The sequence below is a fragment of the Ursus americanus genome, chromosome 17, assembly GCF_024610735.1.
Source record: "Ursus americanus isolate L20-20 chromosome 17, mUrsAme1.1.p, whole genome shotgun sequence".
In the NCBI taxonomy this organism is placed as follows: domain Eukaryota; kingdom Metazoa; phylum Chordata; class Mammalia; order Carnivora; family Ursidae; genus Ursus; species Ursus americanus.
In genome coordinates this window covers 43,584,624-43,610,689 of record NC_142143.1, presented here as the reverse complement: position 1 = coordinate 43,610,689, position 26,066 = coordinate 43,584,624, and the positions used below count along the sequence as shown (strand labels likewise).

The following is a 26,066-nucleotide window of genomic DNA, read 5'->3' as shown; positions in this document are numbered from 1 at the left end:
AGAGTTGCTGTGAGAATCAAGTGGATTAGTTCATTAAAAAAAAAACCCAAAAAACCACACACACTTAAAAACCTTAGAAAAGTATCTGGCCCATAGTGAGCTCTCGAAGATGGGTTTTTATTATGTAATCTTACTAGCTGCAGAGAAAAAACAGGAAATTTCTTATTTTTTCTTGGATCTTGGTATTGTGGCTATTAATAATAGAAATAAAATGAATAAAATTAGCATTTACTTTCTGATGAAGTTGACTTTTAAACATTTGCCTTAAAGAGTGACCCGGGGCTAGAGTGGAAGGAGAAATCTGGAGATGATCAGAGTTAGACTTGACCTGCCATCAGGGTAGCAATCATACGCGCCTGGGTCGAGAACTCTGGACAGCAGGCTAGTGAGCCTCCCAGGCAGGACAGAGAGACTGATGCTGGACATTCGTTATTAAGTAACAGATCTGTAAAGCTCTTTTCTTCCCATTCTAGCTCACACTTGTTTTCCTTCTGTTGCTTGCTGTCCGCTGTATTCAGCTCCCCTTTGAAATGCCAAAGGTTTGCAGAGTCATATGGAAGGGAAAAGTTTGACCTACCGATTCTTTTCAAACGGCTTCTCAATATTTCATTTACTGTTTCAGCCTCATCGCTTTCCTACCTCGTGCGTGTGCACAGCTCTTATTAGCTTTATTGGCTTACCTGACTCAGATTGATTTCGTTGTATTTTCTGGAACTGGAGGCAGACCGTTTATATATTTATTTCCTTGCATCCCCTCTATTTTTATCTTTCCATTTCAAGCTTTCATTCTCAACTTGTCACAGATGCTAAGCCTTAGCAGCCTTGATCCTCTCAGCAAATATTTGCCAGGTTGTAATTTTTTATTTGTTATCAACAGCCAAATTTAAACAAGGCTAATCGCTTTCTAATTTGGTTTGCTCAAGCCCCAGTCTTGGTACTTAGAGAAAGCAAATGCTTATTTCTTGTTCTTTCTTAAGTGTGTTTTTCCCTTATCCCTCATATACTGCAGTTCATTTTTTTTTTTTCCTAAATAAAAATAATTGGGGCAGGAGGAGCCACATTGGGACCTAAAGTTTAAACAGAAAGCATTTGGGCAAGAACACTCTGAAGTACAGAGATGGTTGGGGGGTGGGGGAATCTGTTTGTTAGCCTAATAATCTTGTTCTTGTCCTCTTTCCTTCCTTTTTTTTTTACTGCCTCCGTGGTGGGGGAGGGTGCGGGTTTGGGGCGGTGGGTTGGGGGGAGGGGGTACTCCCGGTGGTCCCAGCTTGTTGAAGGGGCCCTGCAGCTGTTGCAGCCTGAGTGGCACTTGCTGCCCGCGCTTTGGTTCCTGTGGCAGCCGCCTGCTCCTGGCCGGCTTCTGTAGATGGCAGCAGTAGCCCTCCGAGTTTTATGTGCATGTCTTTGGACTTCCATGGGTTGTCTGTGTGTATCTGCCGGGGGCAGGGGCAGAACTTCGGACGGTGGCCACGGTAGGCAGTGGGGGAGTGCTGCAGGAGGTTGTTGAAGATGTCTTGAGAGCTTTTTCAAAACCCTAATTTCACTTAAAAAAAATTTATTTTTATTTTTATTTATTTATTTATTTAGTTTTTTAAAGATTTTATTTATTTTTTTGACAGAGATAGAGACAGCCAGTGAGAGAGGGAACACAAGCAGGGGGAGTGGGAGAGGAAGAAGCAGGCTCATAGCGGAGGAGCCTGATGTGGGGCTCAATCCCATAACGCCAGGACCACGCCCTGAGCCGAAGGCAGATGCCTAACCGCTGTGCCACCCAGGCGCCCCAAAACCCTAATTTCACTTTTAAAATAGGTATCTTAATCAGAGGCTACATTCGGATTCTGGTCTGTCAAACAGTGGCTTGCCAAAGCACATGTCCATACTGCCCTCCTTCTGGTCCCCCAGCTGCTTCCTGCTCATGGCTGCTGGGGGCTGTTAGAACAGCATTTCCTCCATTACCTTTCTGTCTGGGAACTTGCGGGTCCTACCTGGCCCACGAGGCTTAGCCTCCTCCAGGAGGCTCTCTGTGCCCGTTCCAGTCCCGAGCCACCTCTCACTATTCTGACCTAGGCATCAGCACACTCCTGCTTGTAGGTCAACTCTAACCAACTGTCTGTTTTAGTAGTGAAACTTTGATTAGGATACAACTATGTTCATTTGTTTACATGTTGTCTGGCTGTCTCTGAGATATAACGGCAGAATCGAACAGTTCTGACAGAGACTGTACTGATACACAAAAACTTAAAATATTTACTTTCTGGGGGCGCCTGGGTGGCACAGCGGTTAAGCGTCTGCCTTCGGCTCAGGGCGTGATCCCGGCGTTATGGGATCAAGCCCCACATCAGGCTCCTCCGCTGGGAGACTGCTTCTTCCTCTCCCACTCCCCCTGCTTGTGTTCCCTCTCTCGCTGGCTGTCTCTATCTCTGTCGAATAAATAAATAAAATCTTTAAAAAAATATATATTTACTTTTTGGACCCTTGCAAAAATGTCTGCTGACCCCTCTCCTAAAGTGAACCTCCCAGCATGGTGTGTAATGTATGACCCTCCCAGCATGGTGTGTAATGAATGCCCCTCTTGTGCATTGTGCAAATTTCTCTTTAGAATTGAGTAGATATTTTTTAAAGATTTTATTTTTATGTAATCTCCACACCCAATGTAGGGCTCAAACTCACAACCCTGAGATCAAGAGTCACATGCTCTACTGACTGAGCCAGCCAGGCACCCCAAGAATTCAGCATAGTTTTTTTTTTTTTTTTTTAGTCGTTTCCAGGCATTTTACTCACTGAACAAAAAAATCTCAAAATTACACGTGGAGATTGGGGTGGTTTCACCACAAGGGAACAAGAGAACCCACAGGCGATTTCATTTTCTAGAGACAACATCCATTTATTACCACCCTTCGGTGACTGAAGAAAAGGCTTCCAGAGTATAGCTTTGTATCTAAACCAGTTTCTTCCAACTCTTACTCGTTACTGATCTCCGTGAAAGAACATAAATCTTATCAAATTTCTATAAGGATGTGTGAAGATGTAACTTAACTCATTTATATGGAAGTCCAAATACACAAAATTATAAAGTTAGCATTTATTTAAAAAAATAATTCTTAGTGGGATCCTTTTAGACACTCAGGTGTCCCACTTTATAAGAGCTTGACTAACGGTAGGTATGACGTGAGAAGACACTGAACTCCGTTCCGGAGCTGGCGTCATTCACTGGTCCTCTCTCCTGCGTAGCGGCCAGCCCATTCCCAGGGTGGAGTACACAGAGGAAGAGACGAAGACATGGGGCGTCGTGTTCCGAGAGCTCTCCAAGCTCTATCCCACTCACGCTTGCCGGGAGTATTTGAAAAACTTCCCTCTGCTGACCAAGTACTGTGGCTACAGGGAGGACAACGTGCCTCAACTCGAAGATGTCTCCGTGTTTCTGAAAGGTAAGGCTTCACACAGCTGTCTCTGGCCCTCCTAGCCTTGCCTCCCAAGGACGCATGGTGCAGCAATGGCTCTTTTTACAAAAAAGGAAAAGCTCCCTGTGATTTAAAGAGAGGAGCCCTGAGCCATCGACTTCCTGGGGCCACCTGCAGGAAGCAGAGCAGGGACTGTGGGCAGGGAAAGGGACTCCGCTGTTCACACTGCTCCGGGGCTTCGTGGGGTCTCTCATGGTGGGCTGTTCTAGGCCGAAAACCCCAAAGGATATTTGCAAGTTCAGCTTTGAGCTCCTTCTATCCAGGAACTACTCTGTGGGGGCTGCATGGGGATGGAATGACCTCAAAGGTGACGTTTTACTTGCTTTGTTAAAAATTATGCATTGCATGAAGAAATATCATGGATAATGTTGAACACTAGTGACTTTCCTTTGGGGGAAACCAGTCAATTAATCAAAGAAATATTTTTATATATACATGATGTGCCAGGGGCTATGCTCATGGCTGATATAGTAGGGAACAAGATGAGACACAGTGTCACCTCAAGTTCATGTCCTTGTGTGGTCACTCCTCACTGGCTCTCCTGGGACAGCAACTGGGGAAGTTTGTAGGGGTGGCGGGAGGAGGCCAGGTTTCAGGGTGGCCCCACTCCCTCCTCTGAGCCTCCCTGCGTTTGAGTCCCGTGTTCTGCGGTCTTTTCTCTCCTCCTGTCTCAAGTGCAGCAGTTGTAAAGGCAGAAGCCTTGCTGCCTTGCTTCTTTCCTGAAACTCCCTTCCTCACCTGCCTACCCTCTTCCTATCGGTGACGCTTTATTCTCTAGACTCATCGGGCCCACCTCTCAGGACCCCCCTCTGAATTCCTCCCCACCCTCCCCACTATGTCATCAGTCTTTGTATTAGTTTCCTGTTGCTGCTATAAGACACCACCACAAACTTAGTGACTTAAAGTAAGATGAATGTATGACCTTACCGTGCTGAAGATGAGAAGTCTAACATCAAGGACTTGGCCGGGCTGCATTCCTTCTGGAGGCTTCTGTTGCCTTGCCTTTTTCAGCTTCTGGAGTCTACCTGCATTCCTTGGCTCCTGGCCTTTTCCTTACATGGCTCCAACCTCTTGCTTCCGTTGTCACGTCTCCTCTGACTCCGTCCTTCCCTGTGTCCCTTTTTTAAGGACCCTTGTGATGGTATCAGACCCACCTGAGTAATCCGGCATGATGGCCCATCTGAAAATCCTTAGCTTAGTCACACCCGTAGAGCCCATTTTGCCGCAGAGTCACAGGTTCAGGGCGTGAGGCCATGGGCGTCTTTGGAGGCTGTTAGCTTGCTGCCGTCTCCAGGTGTGGCCACCTCTAGCTTTGCTACCTATCCTGAGCCCACCCACTGCCACCACCCAAATTGAGGTCCCCATTTTACAACCTGGATGCCTGTATTTTCTCCCCTCCCCCTGTCGTCCTCTGCTTCCAGATGAAGCTTCCTAAAGCATCACTTGCTTCCAGAGGCTGCCAGTGGTTCCCTTTTGATTTTACTGGGGTTGGACTTTTGTGTGTGTGTGTAAAGGCCAGATAGTGAATATTTCCATTTTTGTGGGCCGGGAGGCAAAATGGAGGCTCTTCTGTCGGTACTTCTATATAACCATCTAAATGTGACCATTAAAAAAAAAATGTAAAAGTTACTCTTAGCTCATGGGTGTATGGGACAAGCTGGATTTGGACTACGGGCCGTGGTTTGCTGATCTCTGGTTTACATGATCTAGTTCTGAGCTGCTCAGCCTCAATTCAAGGCCCCGACCTGGCTTTCTGAGATTGTGCAGGATGACGACTGCGCCGTGCAAACCCCCGTTCCAACTGTGGGCTCTCCACGCCTTTGCTCAGGTTCTGTCCCTTGCTAGAAAAATCCTCCTCCTCCACCTACCAAATTCTACCTATTCTTTAAGACTCAGGGCAAGGGCTGCCTCCTCTCTGAATCCTGATCCTAACAGTCACCACAACCTTCCCTTCGCGGATTCATCCTAGATCACGGTGTATCGGGAAGAGGTAGGCCTGGTCTGAGAGCGGTAGGCGTGGTCTGAGAGCAGGTGCACGGAGAACCACGCCCACCGCGATGGGAGAGCCCCGCGTGTGAACGTCGTCCAGGATATTCCTTACTATGGGGAAAAACACTGAGAACCACTAATCAGTATCATTTAATTAGTGCCTAATTACTAATGCCTTATATTGTTGCTTAACTGGATTATGTTCTCCCTAATGGCCTTGCCTCTAACGTGTCCCTCTTTGTTTCGCACAGTTATGTGCATATTATAGATTTACCATGGGCTTGATTGCTCATATATGGGAATTGCTTTTTACTGCACTGTTTCCCAAACCCCAGTAATTAGAATACCATCCCGTAATTTTTGCCACATCTCTCTCCCAACTTAATATTTTTACGGGAGACTGTATGGTATAGCACGGATTTTGGCTGCAGGATGCCTGGCTGAATCCCCACTCTGCCAGTTCTTGGCTGTGTGACCTCAGATGAGTTCTCTTAACCTCTCTGGGCCTCAGTTTCTTCTCTGCAAATGGAGATAGTTATTTTATCTAGCTCACAAAGTGGTCGGGAAGGGATACTAATTGATACTGATAAATCTAGAAGCCCTAAAGTCATTCCTTTAAAAAATTTTTTTACTTCTTTTTTAAATTTTTTGTCTTTTAAGGATTTTATTTATTTGACAGAGAGAAAGAGAAAAAGAGAGCACAAGCAGGGGGAGCAGCAGGCAGAGGGAAAGGGAGAAGCAGGCTTCCTGCTGAGCAGGGAGCCCAACGGGAGGCTCCGTCCCAGGACCCTGGGATCATGACCCGAGCCTAAGGCAGATGTTTAACTGACTGAGCCACCCAGGCGCCCCTATTTCTTTCTTTTTAAAAATATTTTATTTATTTATTGAGAGAGAGCAAGTGCGCGCAAGGAGTTGGAGGAAGAGCAGAGGGAGAGAATCTCAAGCAGATTCCTCGCTGAGCATGGAGCCCGAGGCAGGTCTAGGTCTCATGACCTGTGAGATCATGACCTGAGCCCAAACCGAGTTGGAGGCTCAACCAACTGAGCCACCAGGTGCCCCTAAAGTTATTTCTTGACACATGTTAAGCATAGCAGAGTCTTAATTATTACTGCTATTGTTCTTGCTGTTATTTTTCAAGATCCCTGTGAACTGGACACTGGAAGCTCAGTCTGCATCATTCATTGGCACATAGCAAGTGTAATGTAAATGTATATGTTTTTAAAAATTATTTTATTTAATCATTTTTTAACTGATTCACTTTTAAATACCTAATTTCTTTAAAAGGGAAACTTTTAAAGCAATGATATCCACAAATTCAAAGTTCTTGATGTGTTAGTTACATATTTTTAAAAAATTTATATAAAAATAAGATACATAACTTCAAATAAAGAACATTCCTCTGTGTACCACCACTCAAGTCCCACATGTGGGATATACTGGTTTAATCGAAATAAAATAGAAAAAGAAGAAAATACGCTTATCTTTTTGATATTCAGTAGGGAACAATCCAAAGTAAAAGCTTTTAGAATGAACATAATATCATTAGAATTATGGGTCTGAGGAGGCCTGAGAACAGGAATATTTTTCACATAGATACCAGAAATCCCCGGATGGGATTTGTAAGCTTAATTGGTTCCTGCCTTTTAAAACCATTCTAACCATTCTGAGGTGCTCTCCTAATGAGACAAGTGTTTCAGAATGGGAGCCTTTATGATGCTGGTGTCAGAGATAAAGGTAGCTCTCCTGTTGTAAATTTCCTGGGCCTTCACGATGGGCAAGCATAGGTAACCCTTAAACTGAGAACGTTGCTGACCCACAGCCTGACTGGGGTAGCGGTATAGGGCAGCTGCCTAGACTGCCTTGTCTCCTCCCCCCGTAAGCCAACAGAGCATGCAGAGCTTTAGTGTACCTCTTCAGGTGACAGTGATTAATATGCTTGTTGTCATAACATCACAGAAAACAACAATACGGAATGAAGGAGGAAGGGGGTATTGACAATAGAAAGCCGTAGAGTGAACTGATTCCACAAGGCTAGTGACGGGGGTGAATTAGCTGTGTGTTAACACAGACAGAATGGGTGTGTCTTGGAGAAAGATACCAGGTAATACGTGGTAAGCATCACTTTAAATGTAATCTTGTCCTGTGAATTTGAGCTTTCTTATCCTAATTCTGCTTCTGAATTTAAATCTTTAACATTTTTTTCACCTTTCTTTCCACTTTAATGAATGTCTTGTTCCCCTGGAAACCATCAGGCGGGAGTCTGCTTTAGTAATCAGAAGCCACAGACGTGAGAGCCATTAACAGCAGATGTCATTCAGTTGTCAAGACCTTGATTACTTTGTTTCTAAAACGTCCTTATCAATAATAGGATGGCCTGCTTGGGACCTCAAGTCTTGTCGAGTCAATATTTAGTTGGCTCTTTCTGTTGGCATTTCAGAAAGATCAGGCTTCACCGTGAGGCCGGTGGCGGGATACCTGAGTCCGAGAGACTTTCTGGCGGGACTGGCCTACAGAGTGTTCCACTGCACCCAGTACGTCCGGCACGGCTCGGACCCCCTCTACACTCCGGAGCCGTGAGTACCCTCGTTGCATTCCTAGGCTGGCTGGAGACCACTCTGTCAAGTGGTCCGTGCTCACTTTACTTGGAAGTTGCTCAGGCCCTCTTTTACCTCCACAGTCATTTCACCGGAGAGCCACCGTGCTCACCTAAAGAAGCCAGTGCTCCCTGAAAGATCAGATTCCTCAGCTGGGGATGTAGGGCCTCCAGTAGCCTCCCTTTAGTTCGTCTCTCTACCCTTATCCCAACACTGAACCTTTTGCGTTGGCCAGGCCATTGATACTACTGCTCCTTAAAATGTGTAATTTGTACAAAAGCCACGATCCATAGAGACCATGAGGTCAATGTTGCGTTAAAAGAAACAGCGTTCCAAATCTGAATAATAAGGACACTCCCGACATGCCGGGTGCTGTTCTCATCAACTCATCTAATCCCCATAGCAATCCCGGGGTGTAGATGATTATGTCCAGTTTTACTGATGGGGAGATGCAGGCACAAAGGGGTTAAGTCAACGCTGACACAGCCGGGGCTCGCGCACCTCTCTCGCAAGGAGGCTTCTCCTCGTTAAGCGTATTCAGGCGCCCACACCGATGCAGTCCTCATGCAGTGCTCATTACTGATCGCTCTCCCTTAGTGTTTTTCATCACCCCCGAACTCAGGACGTTGTACTGTGCTCCTCCTCCTGTCTTCGTTTCTTGCACACTCCTCCAGTCCTACCCACCACCTCTAGATATATATGCGGTTCCTGGTTCTTCTTTGACTCTGTCAGTTTTCCTTGAGAGAATCGACCTTTGGGGCTTTTATCCTTTCTCTCCTGGACAGTGGGTGGCCAAGGGTTGGATAAGCTGTGAACCCTCATGTGTTAATCATTTGGCCTTATCACCCATGGATTGTATAGTCGCCCAGGGTGAAACACTGGCCCGTTTTCTTAAACTTACTGAATTTTCCAGTGCCTTCGAGGCAGACATGAATCCCATCGTCTCTGGGAAACATTCTCTTGCCATCCCCAGGCACAATCACTCCTTCCTCAACAAATTTGCCATTTACTTCCCTCATCATCCATTACAAGTATTTAGCCTTGCTAGCTTTTAACATTTTAACTTGGGTCTTACATCTTTGCCAAAACTGTCAACTACTTGAATATTTCTTTGTATGCTTTTTAAAAAAATGAATAAACATTTATGGGTAGGTTACTACGTCCTTGGATTGTCTTGGAACAAGACAAGGTCCCTGCTCTCTAGGGTGAATGAGGAGGGTGGGGGACAATGGTCAGCATGCAAACACATAGGCAATATGGTATCAGGTACAAGTGCTATGATGTGCTCAAAGTGCTGGAAAGACAAATAAAGCAGGTTGAGGAGATGACCAATAATGGACAGTGCTCTTCTGGGTTGAGTCATCAGGGAAGCCTCTTGGGAGGTCACATGCAAGCAAAGACCTAAATGCAATCATCTCCTGGTAGAACATTCCAGTGGAGGGAAAAAGAGAACGAGAGCCAAAGACCCTGAGGCTGGGAGTTGTCTGTCCCCTTGGGCTCCATTTGAATGAGTGTCTACCCCTAATCTTACCTAAATTTGTTACCCACTGTTCTTCAGGACACTGGGGTTATCACTTCGCTTGTAATGCTTACTAGACTAATCTTGTGATTGATGGACTGCCATGATCTTCACTGGGGAGCAGAGAGTCCTTGGAGGTTCAAGCAGTTGAGTAGCTGCTGGTGGTGGAAGTAGGCAGGTATTTGAGCTGAGTCTCTGAGGCTCCCCTCCTCTTCTTAGGCTGCACGAGGCTCACTGACCAGGTCGGTCCTGGCAGGGTCACTACATTGCTTTTTTTTTTTTTTTTTAAGCTCCTTTCAGCTTCCCTGAAAGTGTTTTCAGGGTAAACAAAGGTTACTTATAGGACTCAAGACATTTGGAAAAGAAATGCTTCTTATAGTGGAGTGAGTACTCAAAGGAGCATTGTCAGAGTTAGAAAGGCAATCTCTAAATCTAGCCCAGAGGGTTTACAAATGGCCCTGTTTACAAATAGCAGGCACTTTGTTAGTTCCTTTTGAATAACTGGCCCCCCTGAGACCTGTGATAGCGTGCCAATAGGTATGCAGAGAGAGAGGGCAAAGAAATGAGATTTTAGCCACAGAGGTCTATAAAATTTTGGGATAATGTGTTATATTTTTACCAAAGTACTTTCAGCCAATTCATTCAGCAAACATTTATGTGCAGTGTTAGCAGGGAGGTGCAGTGGATTCAAAGATGAATAAAATATAGCAGCTGCTTCTTAAAGCAGCTCACATTCTGGCAGGGGAGATAGAAACATAAATAATTATGGAAGAGTGTGCTTGGGGCGATGATGAGGGTGTGTACAAAGTCTTAGAGGAGTACAGAATAGGGAGCAGTCCTGAGAGGCTTGTCAGAGAGGGTATAAACTGAATGGGGGTCTAGAAGGGGGAATAGGAAATTGTTTTTGTCCAAGGCAGGGCGGAGAAGGAGGGGAAAGCTTTCAAGTCAAGGAAACAGCAAGTGCAAAGTTGTGGAGGCTCACAAGAGGCATAAATGAACAAGGCTTGTTACACCAGAATGGCCAGAGCATAGGGTATGTGTTAGGGATGGGATTTTTTTTCAGGCTGCAGCGTAAATGATCATTCGTCGAACTAGGACATTTGGGCTAAATTCTGTAGGCAATAGGGAGCTAGCCAAGGTTCTGAAGCATGATCAGATAATTGTGTTTGAGAAAGATGATGGGGTTGGGGGCTGGGGAAGTGTAAAGAATGAACTAGCTGGAAAACCAGCAGGAGCTCCCATTCCAGTGAAGGAATGTAGTTTATAATTTCTTGAACTAGAAAAGGTCAGTGGGATAGGACAAGAGGTCATCTATTTGCAAAACACCATTGTGATGGAATTAAGAATATTTGGTGACATAATGAAGGTGAGGAGAGGGTCCTCAAGGTAGCACTAAGGTTTTTAGATTGGGAAGCTGAATGGATATTTTTTTTTTCTAATAATGACTGAGAATACTGGAGCAGGATCAGGCTTGGAGGGAAGGGGGAAGGAAGGAGGGAGAGAAGAGGAGGATTTGGGTTTGGGACTTGTTGTCTTTGGGGTGCTCATGGGTGAGACCTCGGAGAATGCCCTGATAGTTGCAAATAAGTCTTGGGAGTTCAGAAGTGAATTTAAAGCTCCCACCACAGATGTGAGTGTTTTCTTCTTCCCTGACTCCCATGACTACCCAGACAAGAGGAGGCTTAAGTCAGGGGTTGGAAGCATGGGCTTCACTAACTTGGGTTTTTTTAACACACTCTTTTTTGGGGGAGTGGGTTTTATGTCATTCATTTGTTTTGTGTGTGTGTGTGTGTGTGTGAGTGTGTGTGTAACTAATTTTCATTCTTTTTTAAAATTATTATTATCTTATGAGTAGGTAATACATGTATATGATTCAGAATTCAAAGCCTGCTGTGAACAGTGACTCCTTTTCGTCCTCTGCTCCCTTGACATCCACTTCACCTCCCCAGAGGTGACCACTGCTGCCAGTTTCCCCTGCACCCTCCCAGGAATACAGTAGGCAGACACAATTCTCCGTGAAGATCCCTTCAATCCAGATGTATTGCAAAGTCCTTAGTCCCTTCGCAGCTGCAGTCTTGAATGGATGGGACCCCACGCTGGGAGTGCTGTTTCCTGCCCAAGCACTTTTCCAGGCATTGTCTTTGTAATGAAATCCCATTTCCTCAACTGAAAACCAAGGAGAGGGCAGAGTCTCCAATTTGTGAAGTTCAACTCGGCTCCTGTGTTTGGTGCTTGTACTCTGCTTCCAAATAACCGCCTTCAATTGCTGGGCTGTTGTCGAGGAGGCAGTGCTAATGAGACAGAGGTGAACCCTTGAAGATGCCGGTAGAAATGAGAGTGAAAAGACATTATCCAAAAAAAAAAGAATTTTATTTTCCTTTTCAGTCTGGGGAGAGTGTATCCTGATATCCCAGCTTTCAACAAATATTAGGTTTTAAACCTGTCTTTGGCCTGTTTTTACATTTTACATTTTGAAGACTCTGTGTTCTCTAAACTCGGCCGGATAGTGAGACTTTAAAAAGTGATGGCAGATCGGATTGGTTCCCCCGGAAAAGTTTTCTGGCCTAGAGGACAGCAGTGAAAGTTGTGGAGAATCAGTGACTCTTGGTTTTCTTGGTGGGAGGACTTGCTTTTCCATGTGTTTCTATATTGAAAGGTCACCGATTTTGCTAGAAGTCAGAGCACTTTACCGTTGCATAGCGGCATGCTTTGATCTGCTGTGATCACATGCAACTTTGTCACTAATCGAGTATTGAAGTTTGTAAAAAATTTCCTTTACGTAAATCAATTGGGTCAAATTCAAGGTTATTCCAGTAATAGTGTCCTTCCCATTCTGAGGGATGAGAGGGAGAGATGCAGAGTTCCAGGAAGCCTGGGTGTGTGAGCATCCCCCCCGGGCACGTGAGTGGTGGCAGGACAGGCATTTGAGAAGGGCCACCATCTCCACGTCTCCTCTCTGCATCTCGGGGACATCCACAGTGGCCGTGTCTTGGTGTACCCTCTGGCCACCTCATCTTTTTTTTTTTTTTTTAAGATTTTTTATTTTTATTTATTCGAGAGAGATAGAGACAGCCAGCGAGAGAGGGAACACAAGCAGGGGGAGTGGGAGAGGAAGAACCAGACTCATAACGGAGGAGCCTGATGTGGGGCTCGATCCCATAACTTCGGGATCACGCCCTGAGCCGAAGGCAGACGCTTAACTGCTGTGCCACCCAGGTGCCCCTGGCCACCTCATCTTTTAGAACAGGGTTTCTCCTCCTCGGCATTGATAGTTTGGGTGTCTCAGCTCGTCCTTTGTTGTGGGGGGCTGGCTTGTGCATTGTAGGGTGCTAGGGAGCATACCTGGCCTTTATCCACTAGGTGTCAAGAGCACCCTTCCACTCAAGCCAGAGGTGACAACCTCAGATGTCTGCAGATACTGCCAGATGTCTCCTCAGGGGGTCAACATTGCCCCCAGCGAGAACCACTGTTCTAGAAGAAATTTGCCAGGTCATGTTAACATTGTTGCTCTGTCTGCCAATTATTGCTTTCTTTTTTTTTTTTTCCCTAAAGATTTTATTTATTTGAGAGCAAGAGAATGAGACAGAGAGAGCCCATGAGCAGGGGGACTGGGAGGGGAAGGGGGAGAGGGAGGGGCAGAGGGAGAAGCAGACTCCCTGCTGAGCAGGAAGCCCAATGTGGGGCTCGATCCCAGGACCCTGAGATCATGACCTGAGCCGAAGGCAGACACTTAACCTACTGAGCCACCCAGACACCCCTAATTATTGCTTTCTTTTCTTCTAGAAGCAGTCTGTAGACTGTTTCCTTTCTGAAACACAAAGGCAGCCTAGCATTCCCTTGTTTCACTTCTGTTGTTCTTTGTTGCATAGAGAGAGAAAAGTGTGATCTCATCAAACCGTATCTCCTGCTTCTCTCGCCTCCTCTGAAACCTCATGCTCCAGCCACACTGGGCTTCTCACCATTCCAGTGATGCTGCTGGTTCATGCCTCCGCCCCTTTGCACGGGTAGTTCGTTCTGCCTGGAATGATTCTAGTAAAATCGTCTCAATTCCCTAGGATTAAACTCAGTCACAACCTTCTCTGGATTTTTTCTAGGCAGAGCTGGACGTTCCTGTAATACTCTGCCTTCTAATTTAGCACTAACAACACCGGCAATTATTTGTTCACATGTCAGTCTCCTTCCTAAGACTGTAATGAACTCAGAGCCCGTTGACAAAGGCGATGCAGAAGCAAGGAGGTCAGACTGAGGTTGCAGTGGATCCCCAATCCTGGCATATAAGGTGAAAACTGAATCCTCTGTGGGCCGAAGCCATAAACAGCTTTGCTACTGAGAGATGTCAGGTTCAAGGTCCACTCAAAGGCCCAGACCCCATCTGAGATCCGTGGAGTGGGGGAGTCCAGGGGAGTGAATGCTGTGGGGTCATTTGAAGTCTTGGGCATGCACGCTGTGGTGGTGGGACCTCTTTCTGAAAGGCTGCAGCCCTGTACTGAGGAGTGCCCTCCACTCTCCCCAGTAGCTTTACTCTGATTTCAGGGACTTATCTGGACACCCTTCCAGGAATAAGGCATTTTTACACATTCAGTGTCTTCAGGTAAAATCCTGAACTGATTTTGGTGGGATTATAGGCAGCTGGTGGGATTTGCTGGTGAGAGTTTAGGCAGCGAGGGAAGCTGTGAGGGCACGTCGCTTGGCTCCGAGAGCCCGCTCTTCCAGCACGCCCAGTGTGGGGTCACCTGCTCTCCTCCTCTATTTTGTTTTTGGGATATAGATAGTTTCAGAATAAGGAAGTGGTTATTCACCGTGGAGCTGAGGAACAAAAGGAAATGTGCAGGTTGTCCCCACGTCCCCCTTACTCAAACGAGAGAAAGAGAGCGAGAGAAGGAAGGAGGGACCGAACCCGAGAGGGAGAGAGAGAGGGGAAAGAAACTGCACTTTACCTGGTGCTAAAAAAGGATATTTCCTCCCTTTGGGTAACTAACCCTAAATATTGTCCCACTTAAAAGGCAGGGAAGCTCATGGCCCCAACTTTAACCAGAGTGTCATTCTGTGACTTGTTCTGAATCATATTTGAACTAATATTTAAAACATTGCATTAAGACGAAGTTCTGCACGATTGGCAACTTCTGCCAAGCACTGGTGCAGGTCCCTAGGGGCTGCCACGTGGATGGACGTGTCATCCGTGTCTGCCGTGAGTAAGTGCTCCTCCCCCAGGGAGGAGAGTGGACCAGAGAGGCAGCAACATCTCTGGATTGGTCTCTCGAAGCTTCCTGCTGGAGTGGTGGTAATTCAATTTAGGAGGCATACTGGGAAGAGAAGCAAGTTGCAGGGAGGGCCTTGTCCCTCCCTCTCTGGTTTGGTCTCTGACGTCAGGCTTCTGGTTTCCAGAAGGTGCTTTGGATTTTCAGATGTGGTATATTTTCCACTCCCCCTAGTTCTGCTTTTAGTCCTTTGCCTTTTCTTCCCTGGACACTTCCTTCGAGGGGCTTTGTGGTCTCTATTCGTCGTAGTTCCTATAGGCTTCTTGAACGTGTTTTGTGCAAGGTGGAGGTTGAGCACCTGCTAGCTGAGTTTGCCTGTGCACATGTACTCATGTATGTGATCTTCAATGACCTCTCTAGTCCCGATGCCCAGTGGTATCTTAGAAACGCAGCGCTCTTTAATGAGAAATGTAGTTCAAGAAAACTGTATTCTCCTGGAGCCAAATTTTATGCTTTCCTCCAGAAGCTGTGTGGGTTGACTGAAATCTCACGAATGAAGAAGGGTAGGGCAAGCAGACCCTATTTTCTAAGGCATTAATCCTACACACACACACACACACACACACACACACACACACACACACACATTCCTATATAATCTGATCTTGTTCTTCTCCATAGAGGCCTAATCTACCCTGATCTAGATTTCTGGACGGAGGTGGCCAGATGCTTCGTGGTTCTGCACGGGGTATCCTTTGAAACGTAAACATTGCCCAGAGCCGTGGTGAAATACACATCCGTAACGCAACCTCTCTACCCCTTGTATTGCTCAGGGAGAAGCAACCAGGAATTTTAAATATAAACCTACATTCTTTAACATCAGTTTTTTGAGATCAAGCCAAGACAGTATCTGTCTTTCCAGAAGAACTATTGCCAAAGTAATAATGCAGTTCTGCACCAGGAATCCCTTTAAACAATGTTTGAGTGAAAACATTTAAAAAGATTCATTCTATTTGATTTTCAGATGTTGGGCTTAACATACTAGTAACAAAAATATACTTGGCACAACATAGGATAAGCTTCTTCATTCCGGGAGTCCCCAATTCAGAGCTGCGAAGGGGTGATCGATTATTCAGCACAAAGTGATGTGGGTATATCTTCTGCTCTTTCCTGGCATGTCACTTTTCAAATCAAAGGGCAAACTTCCACCATTAGGAAATAATTCATGACACCATTGACTAATATTGCAGGGTCTATTGCCGTAAGACCACTAAATGCATTTGCATTAAGGGAATTCTTCTTGTCGCAATTGAACATTTTAGGGGCAATTAATGTTATCTTTAAATATAACTGTTTTAAAGTTTAAAAAAGGCTTTGCAGTCAGGTGATTTTTCTTATAATTGCTGCTGTGTTTCAATTTTACAAGAAAAATAAAAGCGAATTATTTCTGACAGTATTTCTCTTCTATTTCTAAGCAAAGTAAATGAATCTTATGCTTAGCCTTTGCTTATTAGAACAGAACCCTCCCTAAAACTGGCGGAAATGTCATTTATTTTCTTTTCTTGTGGCTCAGACATTAATCCTCATTTGTTAAGTAATAATACCAGCAGGTAAAGATGTAGGTTTTCACATTTATAAGAAAATTTGGCTGCCCCTCTCTTGATCTAACAGGTGCCTCTCACTAGGTCTGTAATGAGAGGAAAAAGAGGATCTTTCCATTCTCGATTTTCCCTCCTTGCTGTCGTTGGAGAGATTCTGGGCATGTGAACTTGTGTGCCTTAAGCCCGGACTGTCTCGGGTGTTTTAATATCGGGCTTCGCTGAAGGCAAGTCCGGGCAAGGTCTTACTGTGGCGCTGGGAAGATAAACCAGACCTTTAGAGAGTTTAACCTTCATTCCTATGAGCTCTGTGTAGCTTAAACGTGCTCTTTCCCGGAGGACACCGGAGCACAGCACCGAGCTCCCTGCCTGGCCAACTGGGTTCCTCGGCGCTATTAGCATTGCTGCCGTGCAGGATTGCAGAGAAGTGTTAGTACTAGCGATTCTCAGAAAATGGCATGTTCTCAGAAAGCCGATCCCATCCGGCGTCCTTTTCTTGCATTTGAACCCAGAGCTCACCCCCTCAGCATGGCAGCCGTCTTCCCCCTCAGGAGAGGTTTGGTTTGGGCTCCACCTGGGCCAGTTAAGACATTAGATGGAGGTCCTAAGACCTGAAAGTATTGCCATCCCTTCTAGACTAATGCATAACTTCAGCAGCAGTATCGGTATCAGCAGAAGCAACAACAATATTTTTTACTATTAACAAGTATGTATTTATTGACTGTTATGGACGAGGCACTATTTTCAGTGTTGTATGTGGATTGAACTCTTTAATACAACAGCCCTCTGAGGGGTTGTTGCTGTTACTATTCTGAGTTTATGGATGAGGAAACTGAGGCCCAGAAAGGTTAAGCAACTTCCCTAAGGTCACACAGCTGGTGGTAAGGGAGGAAGTCAGAATTTGAACTCGAGTAGTCGTGTCAGTGACAGGGAGATTAGTGACTGTTCTATGTTAAATGTACCATTAAACAGGAAAGCTCAAAACCTATTATGTGTGAAGTTGAATAGATTCTTTCTTAGTTTTTCTAATTTACAGATTTTATGTACGAGTAACATAAAGGAACACGCTTTCTTTAATTTGGTGGCCCTGCTTTGCCAGGACCCTCAGTACTGTCTGTGCCTATTAGATGGGCTAGAGCTATGAGGTCCCATCTAGTCTTTGGTCCTACCATTCTTTTTTCGAAGCCCAGCCTCTCCTTTGATCTTCACAGGGCCAAAGCCTGCCCTATTTATCAAGAGGACACATCTCCTCTTTCCCTGGGAAAAAGAGGCTAGCTCCTCTCTGTAGGGTAGAAATGCAGATAGGAGGCTGCTGTGTCCGTGTCCTCAGGCAGAAGGACCTATGGGCTGCTTGCCTGAAATCCAGGCCCTGCTATCAGCTCTCAGCGTGACTGTTGGCAAGCCACTTAACCTCTCTGTGTGAGGGATAATGAAATAATGCTTTGATCTTTGCAGAGAGAAAAAAAGCTTTATATAAATACCAAATAGGTCCACTCTTTCTTGGTACCTCTTAAATTCATGAGCAGGCTGATGGGCCTCATAAAATTCCGGCATGGTTACAAGGCCACGTACGTTCCTAGACCTGGACTCCCCCAAGTTTTCAATCATAAAATTGTGTCCAGTTTTGTGGGGTGCCTAAAAGCAAAAATAACCCCTAAGACTTTTTACAGGGCCTTTTGTCTCAAGAGCCCCAAGCACTCTAACAATAGATAGTCTCTGAAAAAAAAAAAAAAAGCAGTCTACATTATTTAAAACGTGTGCATTTTGAAACTGAACTTATATCTCAGTGCCTGCTGGAGCTGTTGCTGTTCTTTAAGGCTGTTATCCACAGTGACTTGGGGCATAGCTTTCAGATACATATAAGCAGATTCAAAGCAGGATTCCTTCCCACCCCCACCCTCCAAGGTCTGCCCTCCTTGCATGGGGCTTGTCATCTAAAATTAACGCCACACCTGAACCACAGTTCTCATTCCCTCAGCGCCATGTAGTCAGGGGGAAGCTCATTTCTGTGCCTTCACGTGTGGAAGACTGAGATGACCTGGGAGCATTTTTTTTTTTTTCGGGAATATTTGCATTTTTAAACTGCAAGTTCAGAAGAAGAAATTCAAAGTGACTGAATTTTAGGCAAGGAAGAAGTAACCACTGGTGCCACGTCTTCACTGCTGGGCAGAGAGTACGTCTGTTGACAGGTACGGAAGCCAGCACAAAAGAGCAGAAAGGGATCTGACCTCTCCCACATGTGTTCTGTCGGGCTGGCATCATCCCACTCATCTTTATGAGGTAGGCAGGACCGCCACCATTTAACAGGTGGCGAATCCATCGTCCAAGGGAGTCAGGTCATTTCCCTGGGGTCACACAGCTAGGAAATAGCAAAACCAAGACCTAGTCCAACGCCCTTATGCTACACCGGAAATGAGGAAAACTGTACTTGGGACGCGCTTGGATTTACCTCGTTATGGAGCCGTAGGGTCCCATCATCGCTGCTCCGTTTGGTTGAGGTAAAACGACAGTTAAGTTAAGCATCTATTATGTGCCAGGCATCCGAAGACGAACATGGCATGACGTCTGTCCTGGAGAAGATAACAAGTTCTTGCATACATGATAAAATATCTTCTAAAAGAGCAACCTTACTGGAGTGCGGTAGATGTTGCTGTGAGTATAATTCGATGTAATATGAGGAATAATACCTAACTCATTGGGAACTTGTGTTTTCCATGTGTTATCTTACTACGTTGTTTAAGAACTCCATGAGCTAGGAACGCATGTAATTTCCATTCCGAAGAGGAGGAAACAATACATCTGTGCTGTCCAATACAGTAGAGATGTGGTTATTTAAATTTATTAATTAAAATTAAATTGACTATAAATTTAGTTCCTCAGTCGCCACATTTCAAGTGTCCGGTAGCCACCCGTGCCAAGTGGCTGCCATACTGGACAGCAGAGATACAGACTATTCCCATCGATGAAGATGGAAATTGCACGGAACCCCTCTGAGTCGTTTGCCTGTGCAGGAATGTGGGAAACGGACTTGGCTCTGACTTCTGAGTGTAGACTATTCCCCATTCTCTTATACTGCATCCTGAATATTTAGTGAAGCTCGGGGAGGCGGCAGGGAAAGAATTAAAAGTCTTTATTTATTTATTCCAGAAATAAGAAGTATCTGAGATGACAGGGGAACTAGAGACATAGCGAAGTTTCCCTTGCAGCCCTTTTACGGGACTTGTAAGAACTGGAAACTATGTCTCTCCCTGATCAGGAAAGTTAGTACTTGCTGTTTGCCCTTTTATGGAACCATAAGGTGACTTTGCTAGGAGTTATTCTAGGATTATGTCTTATTTACTTTTAAGCATCGGTTCCTAGCATAGTACTTGGTACATAATAGGCATACAATAAATGCTTCTTGAACGAAATTTCAAAAAAGATAACTATAATATCTTCTGTCAGTCTCAAAAGAATTGTAGTGAAGGAAAGTAACATTGGTGGCCTTCCTTATGATTCCTAGGGGGAGAAAAGTAAAGACGATTTCCTCAGGGCAATATCCAAGTGCTCGGCTTCATAGAAAGAGGGCCGCATATCTATTTATCTACACGGCGATAGGGCTAGAAGAGGGGGTGATCATAAGGGCTGCCTAAAATTTTATCTGGGCCAGATTTTACAGTCTGCTATTTTAAGTCTAAACCAAAGGAACTCTGTATATGGCTGCAGGGCAAGTGCTGAGGAAAAATTGCCTCGATACCAACTTAATTCCTGTTATTCTCTCCTTCGTGCGGTGAAAACAAACCAAGTCACCCCCTTTCCAATGCGTCCTGGAGTGTTATCCCAGATTACTTGCACTCACCCACCAAATGTTGTGTGAAAGCTGAAAAACACAGCCGATTTTGCCTCCCAGCTCATCCTCCTGTTTCTTTTCACCAGCGCGAGCTCCCCACCCCTCCCACTCATCTTGCTTTCCTTCTCTTCATGATTTAGCTACTGTGTTGGCTTCTCTGTCGTTTGGAACAAACAAAACCTATAGAAATATGATTTAAAAGACAGATGCACTGATTTGGGATGGGAAGCAAGTGTTGGATGCTGGCTCACTGCTTCTTAAAGGCTTTAATTTACAGCAGAAATAAAAAGGAGTTGTTCAACCCGTAGCGTGAGGAGTCAGCTTTGAAAACTGATAAGAGGAGAAAAATGCCAGACTCATTTTGAATGTGAACTTAACAACCAGGACCCTTATTTCCCCGCGGCAAGATGATCGGGACTTTCTTAGAATGATTTAAGAATTCCCCGGAGGCATGCTGCCCAGGCCCTTTTGTGGGCCCATTTCAGCAGGCTTTAAAATCCTCCTAACAGGGCTTATCAGAGAAGATTCCAGTTTAGAGCAGCACAAGTTTAGAGTCTGATACCAGCTCTGGCTTTTCTTTTTCATTCTTTTTTTTTTTTTTTCAAAAGGAGACATGATGTTTTACAGTGTTAACAGTTTTGAAAGGCCCTACATTTCCAGTGAACAGAGCGCTTTTGTGAAAAGGCTTCTGAAAGCATTATTCAGGCGAAAATGCATCAAAGGGATGCGAGTTAAAAAGAGAAAAGTTTGCCGATGTAGAGATTGGAGGCAGCATGTGCTGACAGGTGCAATTATAGCCAAATAATTGAATCTTTTAAGAGAGATCTGGTGTGATAAGGCACTAGTTGTGGGCTCACCTCGGAAACCTGTTCATAATTAGATACTCAGGGGTCCCAGCTGCGGATGACACAACTGACGGAGGGATCGTGAACTACTTTATATGCAGGACATAATAACCGTTGCACTTTGTAAAATAGGGTGAAACCGCGTGATTCCAGCCCAACAGAACCTGACTAATACAAAGGTTGGAGAGAAGACTCAGCCTTTTCCCTTCAGATTCCCAATAGTCTGGAACTTCTTTCAGTCTCCATGTCATAGTCAACCCTAGCTTCTAAATCCTTCAGTGTCACAGAAACTAAAGAAACTTTTCAAAGTTAAGTAACTGCTTTTGTGAGTAACATTAAACATCTTTCTTTGCTGTTGGTTGAAGGGTTTCCAGGCACTTCAGTTTCCTTTGTCTATACCCTTTGTCTAAACCAAAGACACTGGGATAGGGTTTATTTCTGAGAACGTTGCACCAGTCATAAAAGACGATAACCTTGTTTCTGGTCTTGAAATACAGGTGCTTAAAGCCTTGGCTCAATGAGAAGTGGGCTTCCTGTCCATACTGCGCGCACACACACACACACACACACACACACACTTGCTCAGGAGTCTGAGTGGTGGTTCTTTCTCAGGGTCTCTGCGGGGACACGGAACTGAGAGGAGGACACAAACTAGTGAGAAACAGCGGTATCATTTCTACTTACAACAGGGCGAAGGGCATCCCTCACGTTCCATCAGTAATTCTGTTAGACATCTTGCTTCACGCTTTTGTTCTTCTTCTTCTTCTTCTTTTTTTTAGATTTACCTATTTATTTTAGAGAGAGAACATGAGCAGGAGTTGGGGAAGGGGCAGAGAGAGAGAGAGAGAATCTCAAGCAGACTCCCTGCTGAGCATGGAGCTGGGTGTGGGGCTTGATCTCACAACCCTGAGATCAAGATGTGAACCGAAATCGAGTCGGACGCTTAACTGACCACGCAGGTACCCCCCAGACTTTCATTCTTAATGAAACAGTAAATTCTGCCGTAGTGTATGATTTCATTCTTTCAGATATATTTCTTTTATCCTCTTCTACAAATAGTTGCTTACCTTGTCATTGGAATGGTATTAAACATTCTTAGGTTGGCTGTGAGTTATCGGTTTCGGATAATGGCCCTTAACTTAAAATCTAGGTGATAGCTCCTTTTTTATTACAGAGAATTGACTCCTTAATGTCTTTGGATCTTAGTATTTTCCTTCTTTTTCCTTTTTAGCTGCCAACTTTTCACTTCCTTCTACGCGTATGATTTTGAATTCCATTATACCTAGGTGGATAGAAGACGGTCTTCTGCAGCAGCCGTCTTCAAGGGTGTAACAAGCTCAAACGTAAATCCAGTATTGCTCCCCAAATGCACTGCCATGGTAGCAGTGACCTGTCTCGTTCTCACATGACGAAGCACTCAGCACCCTGCCTGGCTCATAGCAAGCATTCGATATGTGTTGGTCACAATACTTGTTATTTTAGTCTCGCTTACCTATTTTATTTACGCCACCTTCCGTATTTCCCCAAAGTTTGATATCTGGTCTAATTTTGGAATTATTGTTGTCATATTTTCTGCCTGGATAGGTAAGGGGGCTTTAGTATTTACATTATAGGCCACAATGGAGGTGTTCAGCTTTATCCATCATGGGCCCCTTGACCCTAATCCCAGCATCAGTGCAGGCTGCATGATGGCCTTTTAAGAAACCAGTCACAGGAGTGCATCGATAGGGTCTGCTCCCAGCAAAGAAGTATTAGACGCTTTAACTGAATCAAATACATGCGAGGAGTAATTAGCTCTCTAGTAAACTTTCTTTCACCACCTTCCATTATTTCCCATTATTCTGATGTAATTTCAGGGGAATTAAGTTTGGGCAGCTCAAAGTTACAAAATCACATTCGGCTTTCGTTTCAATTCCTTGCTGCTTGAAGCCGCTAGGAGAGCTCCTAGCATCATCTGTTATGACAGTGGGTCTCCACCTTGGCTGTCTTATTAGCACCCTCGGAGCTCTTGAAACAAAACAGATCCTCTGGTCTATCCCGAGGAGTTGGATTGAATAGGTTTTACGTAGGATCCTGTCACTGATATTTTTAAAAAGACCCCTCAGGTAATTTAGAGGATTGAGGGCCACTGAGTGGCAGGAAAAGAGACTTGCAACGTACTGACTACATTTCACTTGTGCTAACCAGCTTGGTTAAACTCTCTCCCTACCTACAGTGTAAGCCGTGCCCTCTAACCTACCCCTTCTCATTTACTCCGCATCTGCTAGTTAAAACAACAGAACAGGAAAAGCAGAGCTTTAAGTTCGAGGAATTTGATTTCACATCTTTTTTTTTTTTTTAAAGATTTTATTTATTTATTCGACAGAGGGAGAGACAGCCAGCGAGAGAGGGAACACAAGCAGGGGGAGTGGGAGAGAAAGAAGCAGACTCATAGTGGAGGAGCCTGATGCAGGGCTCGATCCCATAACGCCGGGATCATGCCCTGAGCCGAAGGCAGACATTTAACCACTGTGCCACCCAGGTGCCCCTGATTTCACATCTTATCTGTCTCTTATTAAGAGTGTGACCTTGGGAAGATGCTTAAATTTACTGAATTATAGTTTCCCCATCTATCAAATGGGAATAATGAGACTTCTTTGTAAGGAAAGAATATGATATGACATGAGAACATTTAGTACAGTACCCAGCGCATAATAGGAGCTCAGAATATGTCAGCTTGCTTTCTTTTTTCCCCTTCTGTCTTTAATGTCTTTATAGATAAAATGAAGGACTCAGATAATATTTACATTCTCCTTATGCCCTAAAATCCAATGAGTCTAATTCTCTGCCTTGAGTAATATGATTGGAGAGTAACAGCCATGTATTCTTTCCCACACATTCAGTCATGTGTATAAAGAAAGCTATTGGCACACGGTTGACAGGGAATTAACTGGGAATTTCTTTTAGTATCCTGTCCCCACATTCTCATGTGGCTGCTCGTTCAACCTGATGTACCTATGAAGTGCTGGCCCAGGCTGGGCATGTGGTTTGAGTTGTGGGAACAAGAGTTTTTGATTGAGTAACGCCATCTGTTTTATGTAGGCATCAATTTTGTGCCTTTGACCACCATTGGCTTGCTTCAACCACATAACCACCCGATGTACTTGATACTTTTAATAATAGTGACAGCACCTGGCATTTATATTCTAGCATCTATTTGAAGTGATACACTCGAGAGGAGCCCAGGTGAAATTAGGAAACATCTTTCAAATACTACCTGCTAATTACTTTTTGCCAGGAAAATAAAATATTGCAGCTTCTTGATCCATTCCCAGAGAATCATAGGGGAATTCGTTCCAATATAGCTTGGTATCAGGGAACACTTTGTGATTCATGACAATGACTCAGGAAGGCATCTGCCTTGTTCCCTGTGACATGTACCTGCCTTTGCCTGATCATTGGCTCCAAATGGAAGCTCAGGCAAATGAGAGCAGATCCAAGCTTCTGTTATTTCCTAGTCCAGCCTAACCAAAGCAGAGGACCGGGAAGGTTTTCCACTGTGAAGGCTCAAGGGAGTTGCTTGTGTGATGGGCAGATAACTCGTTGATGGGGAAAGCCACTTTGATGATGACAATGTGATCGTCTTCTGTTTCCCGGTGTCTGCAACGTGTAACATGACCGGCAGTGCAACTTAAGGGTTAAAAGCAACAGCTTAGAAGTCACCATAAGCTGGATTCAAATTTTGGCTTTATCACCATAGCAAACTTTTTCTGTAAAGGGCCTGCTAGTAAATATTTTAGGCTCCGCAGGCCATATGGTCTTAGTCACAACTACTCAACTCTGCAGTTCTAGTTAAAAAGAGCCACAGACAATACATAAACGCATGGGCTATGGCCGTGTTCCAATTAACTTTACTTATAAACAGGTAGTGGGCCAGATTGGTCCTGCGACTGTAGATTGCCTACCACTGCTCTATAGGATTTTGTATTAGTAAGTTACTCTAATGCTCGAAGTTTCTCTTGAGGATAAAATGGGATAGTGTATGTATCCATGTGGTTGGCATATGGTAAGCACTCGAAAATAGTTGTTGCTGTCATTTACTACAAATATTGGATATCATATAATTGAAGAGGCCGTGAATTGTAAGGTGCATCTGGATCTCAGAGATGTTAAAGGGGGATTAAAACAAAGACTTGATGAAATTTGGTCACAGTGATTATAATACCAAGGTCATATTTAGGATTTTAAGTCTTGTTCTACCAGTGAGAGTTTAAAGCCTTTGGTATAACATTTTTTTACGATGTTTTTCTTGTCAGAGACACATGTCATGAACTCCTGGGACATGTTCCACTACTCGCGGACCCTAAGTTTGCTCAGTTTTCGCAAGAAATAGGCCTGGCATCTCTGGGAGCATCAGATGAAGATGTTCAGAAACTAGCCACCGTGAGTTCATTTTCAATTTAAAGCACTGTTCTATTTATGTCCATTGTAAGGTAAAGCAAGCTTTAGAGTTATTGACTATGCCCTGGAGAGGGCGTGATGACTTCACTGTTTCCCATGTTCTGTTCCTTTGAAGCACGATGTGTTCTTAGCTTATTAACTATCAAAATATTTGCATTTTATCCTTCTTGTTCAAGGAGTGGCTAGATAGTAAAATTTTTTTTTTTAGGATCTTATTTATTTGTCAGAGAGAGAGAGAGAGAGAGAGTGAGAGAGCGAGTGCATGCACAAGCAGGGGGAGCTCTAGGCAAAGGGAGAAGCAGGCTCCCTGCTGAGCAAGGAGCCCAATGGGGGACTTGATCCTAGGACCCTGGGATCATGACCTGAGCTGAAGGCAAAGGCTTAACTGACTGAGCCACCTAGATGTCCCTAGATAATAAATATTTTAGGCTTGCAGGTTATAAGGTCTCTGTCACAACTACTCAGTTCAGTCACCATGGGGCAAAAGCAGTCGTGGACAACATGAAAATAGATGAGTGTGGCTGTGTTCCAATAAAACTTTATTTATCAAAGCTGGCAGTGGGCCAGATTTGGCTTGTGTGCTGATATTCGTT

General features: G+C 44.7%; 1 protein-coding gene across 2 annotated transcripts in view; it reads left to right on the top strand.

Moving 5' to 3' along the window:
- The window catches only part of TPH2 (tryptophan hydroxylase 2), a 318,850-nt gene that overhangs the window by 44,668 nt on the left and 248,116 nt on the right, over nucleotides 1–26,066 (top strand). For both annotated transcript variants that reach the window (XR_015727189.1, XM_087868923.1), the window contains exons 7-9: nucleotides 3,232–3,428; nucleotides 7,888–8,023; nucleotides 25,329–25,455. Coding sequence is in view for 1 of the 2 variants with exons in the window: in XM_087868923.1 (XP_087725049.1) it covers nucleotides 3,232–3,428; nucleotides 7,888–8,023; nucleotides 25,329–25,455 (460 nt within the window). In the remaining variant the exon portion in view is untranslated. The remainder of the gene's footprint in view (nucleotides 1–3,231; nucleotides 3,429–7,887; nucleotides 8,024–25,328; nucleotides 25,456–26,066) is intronic.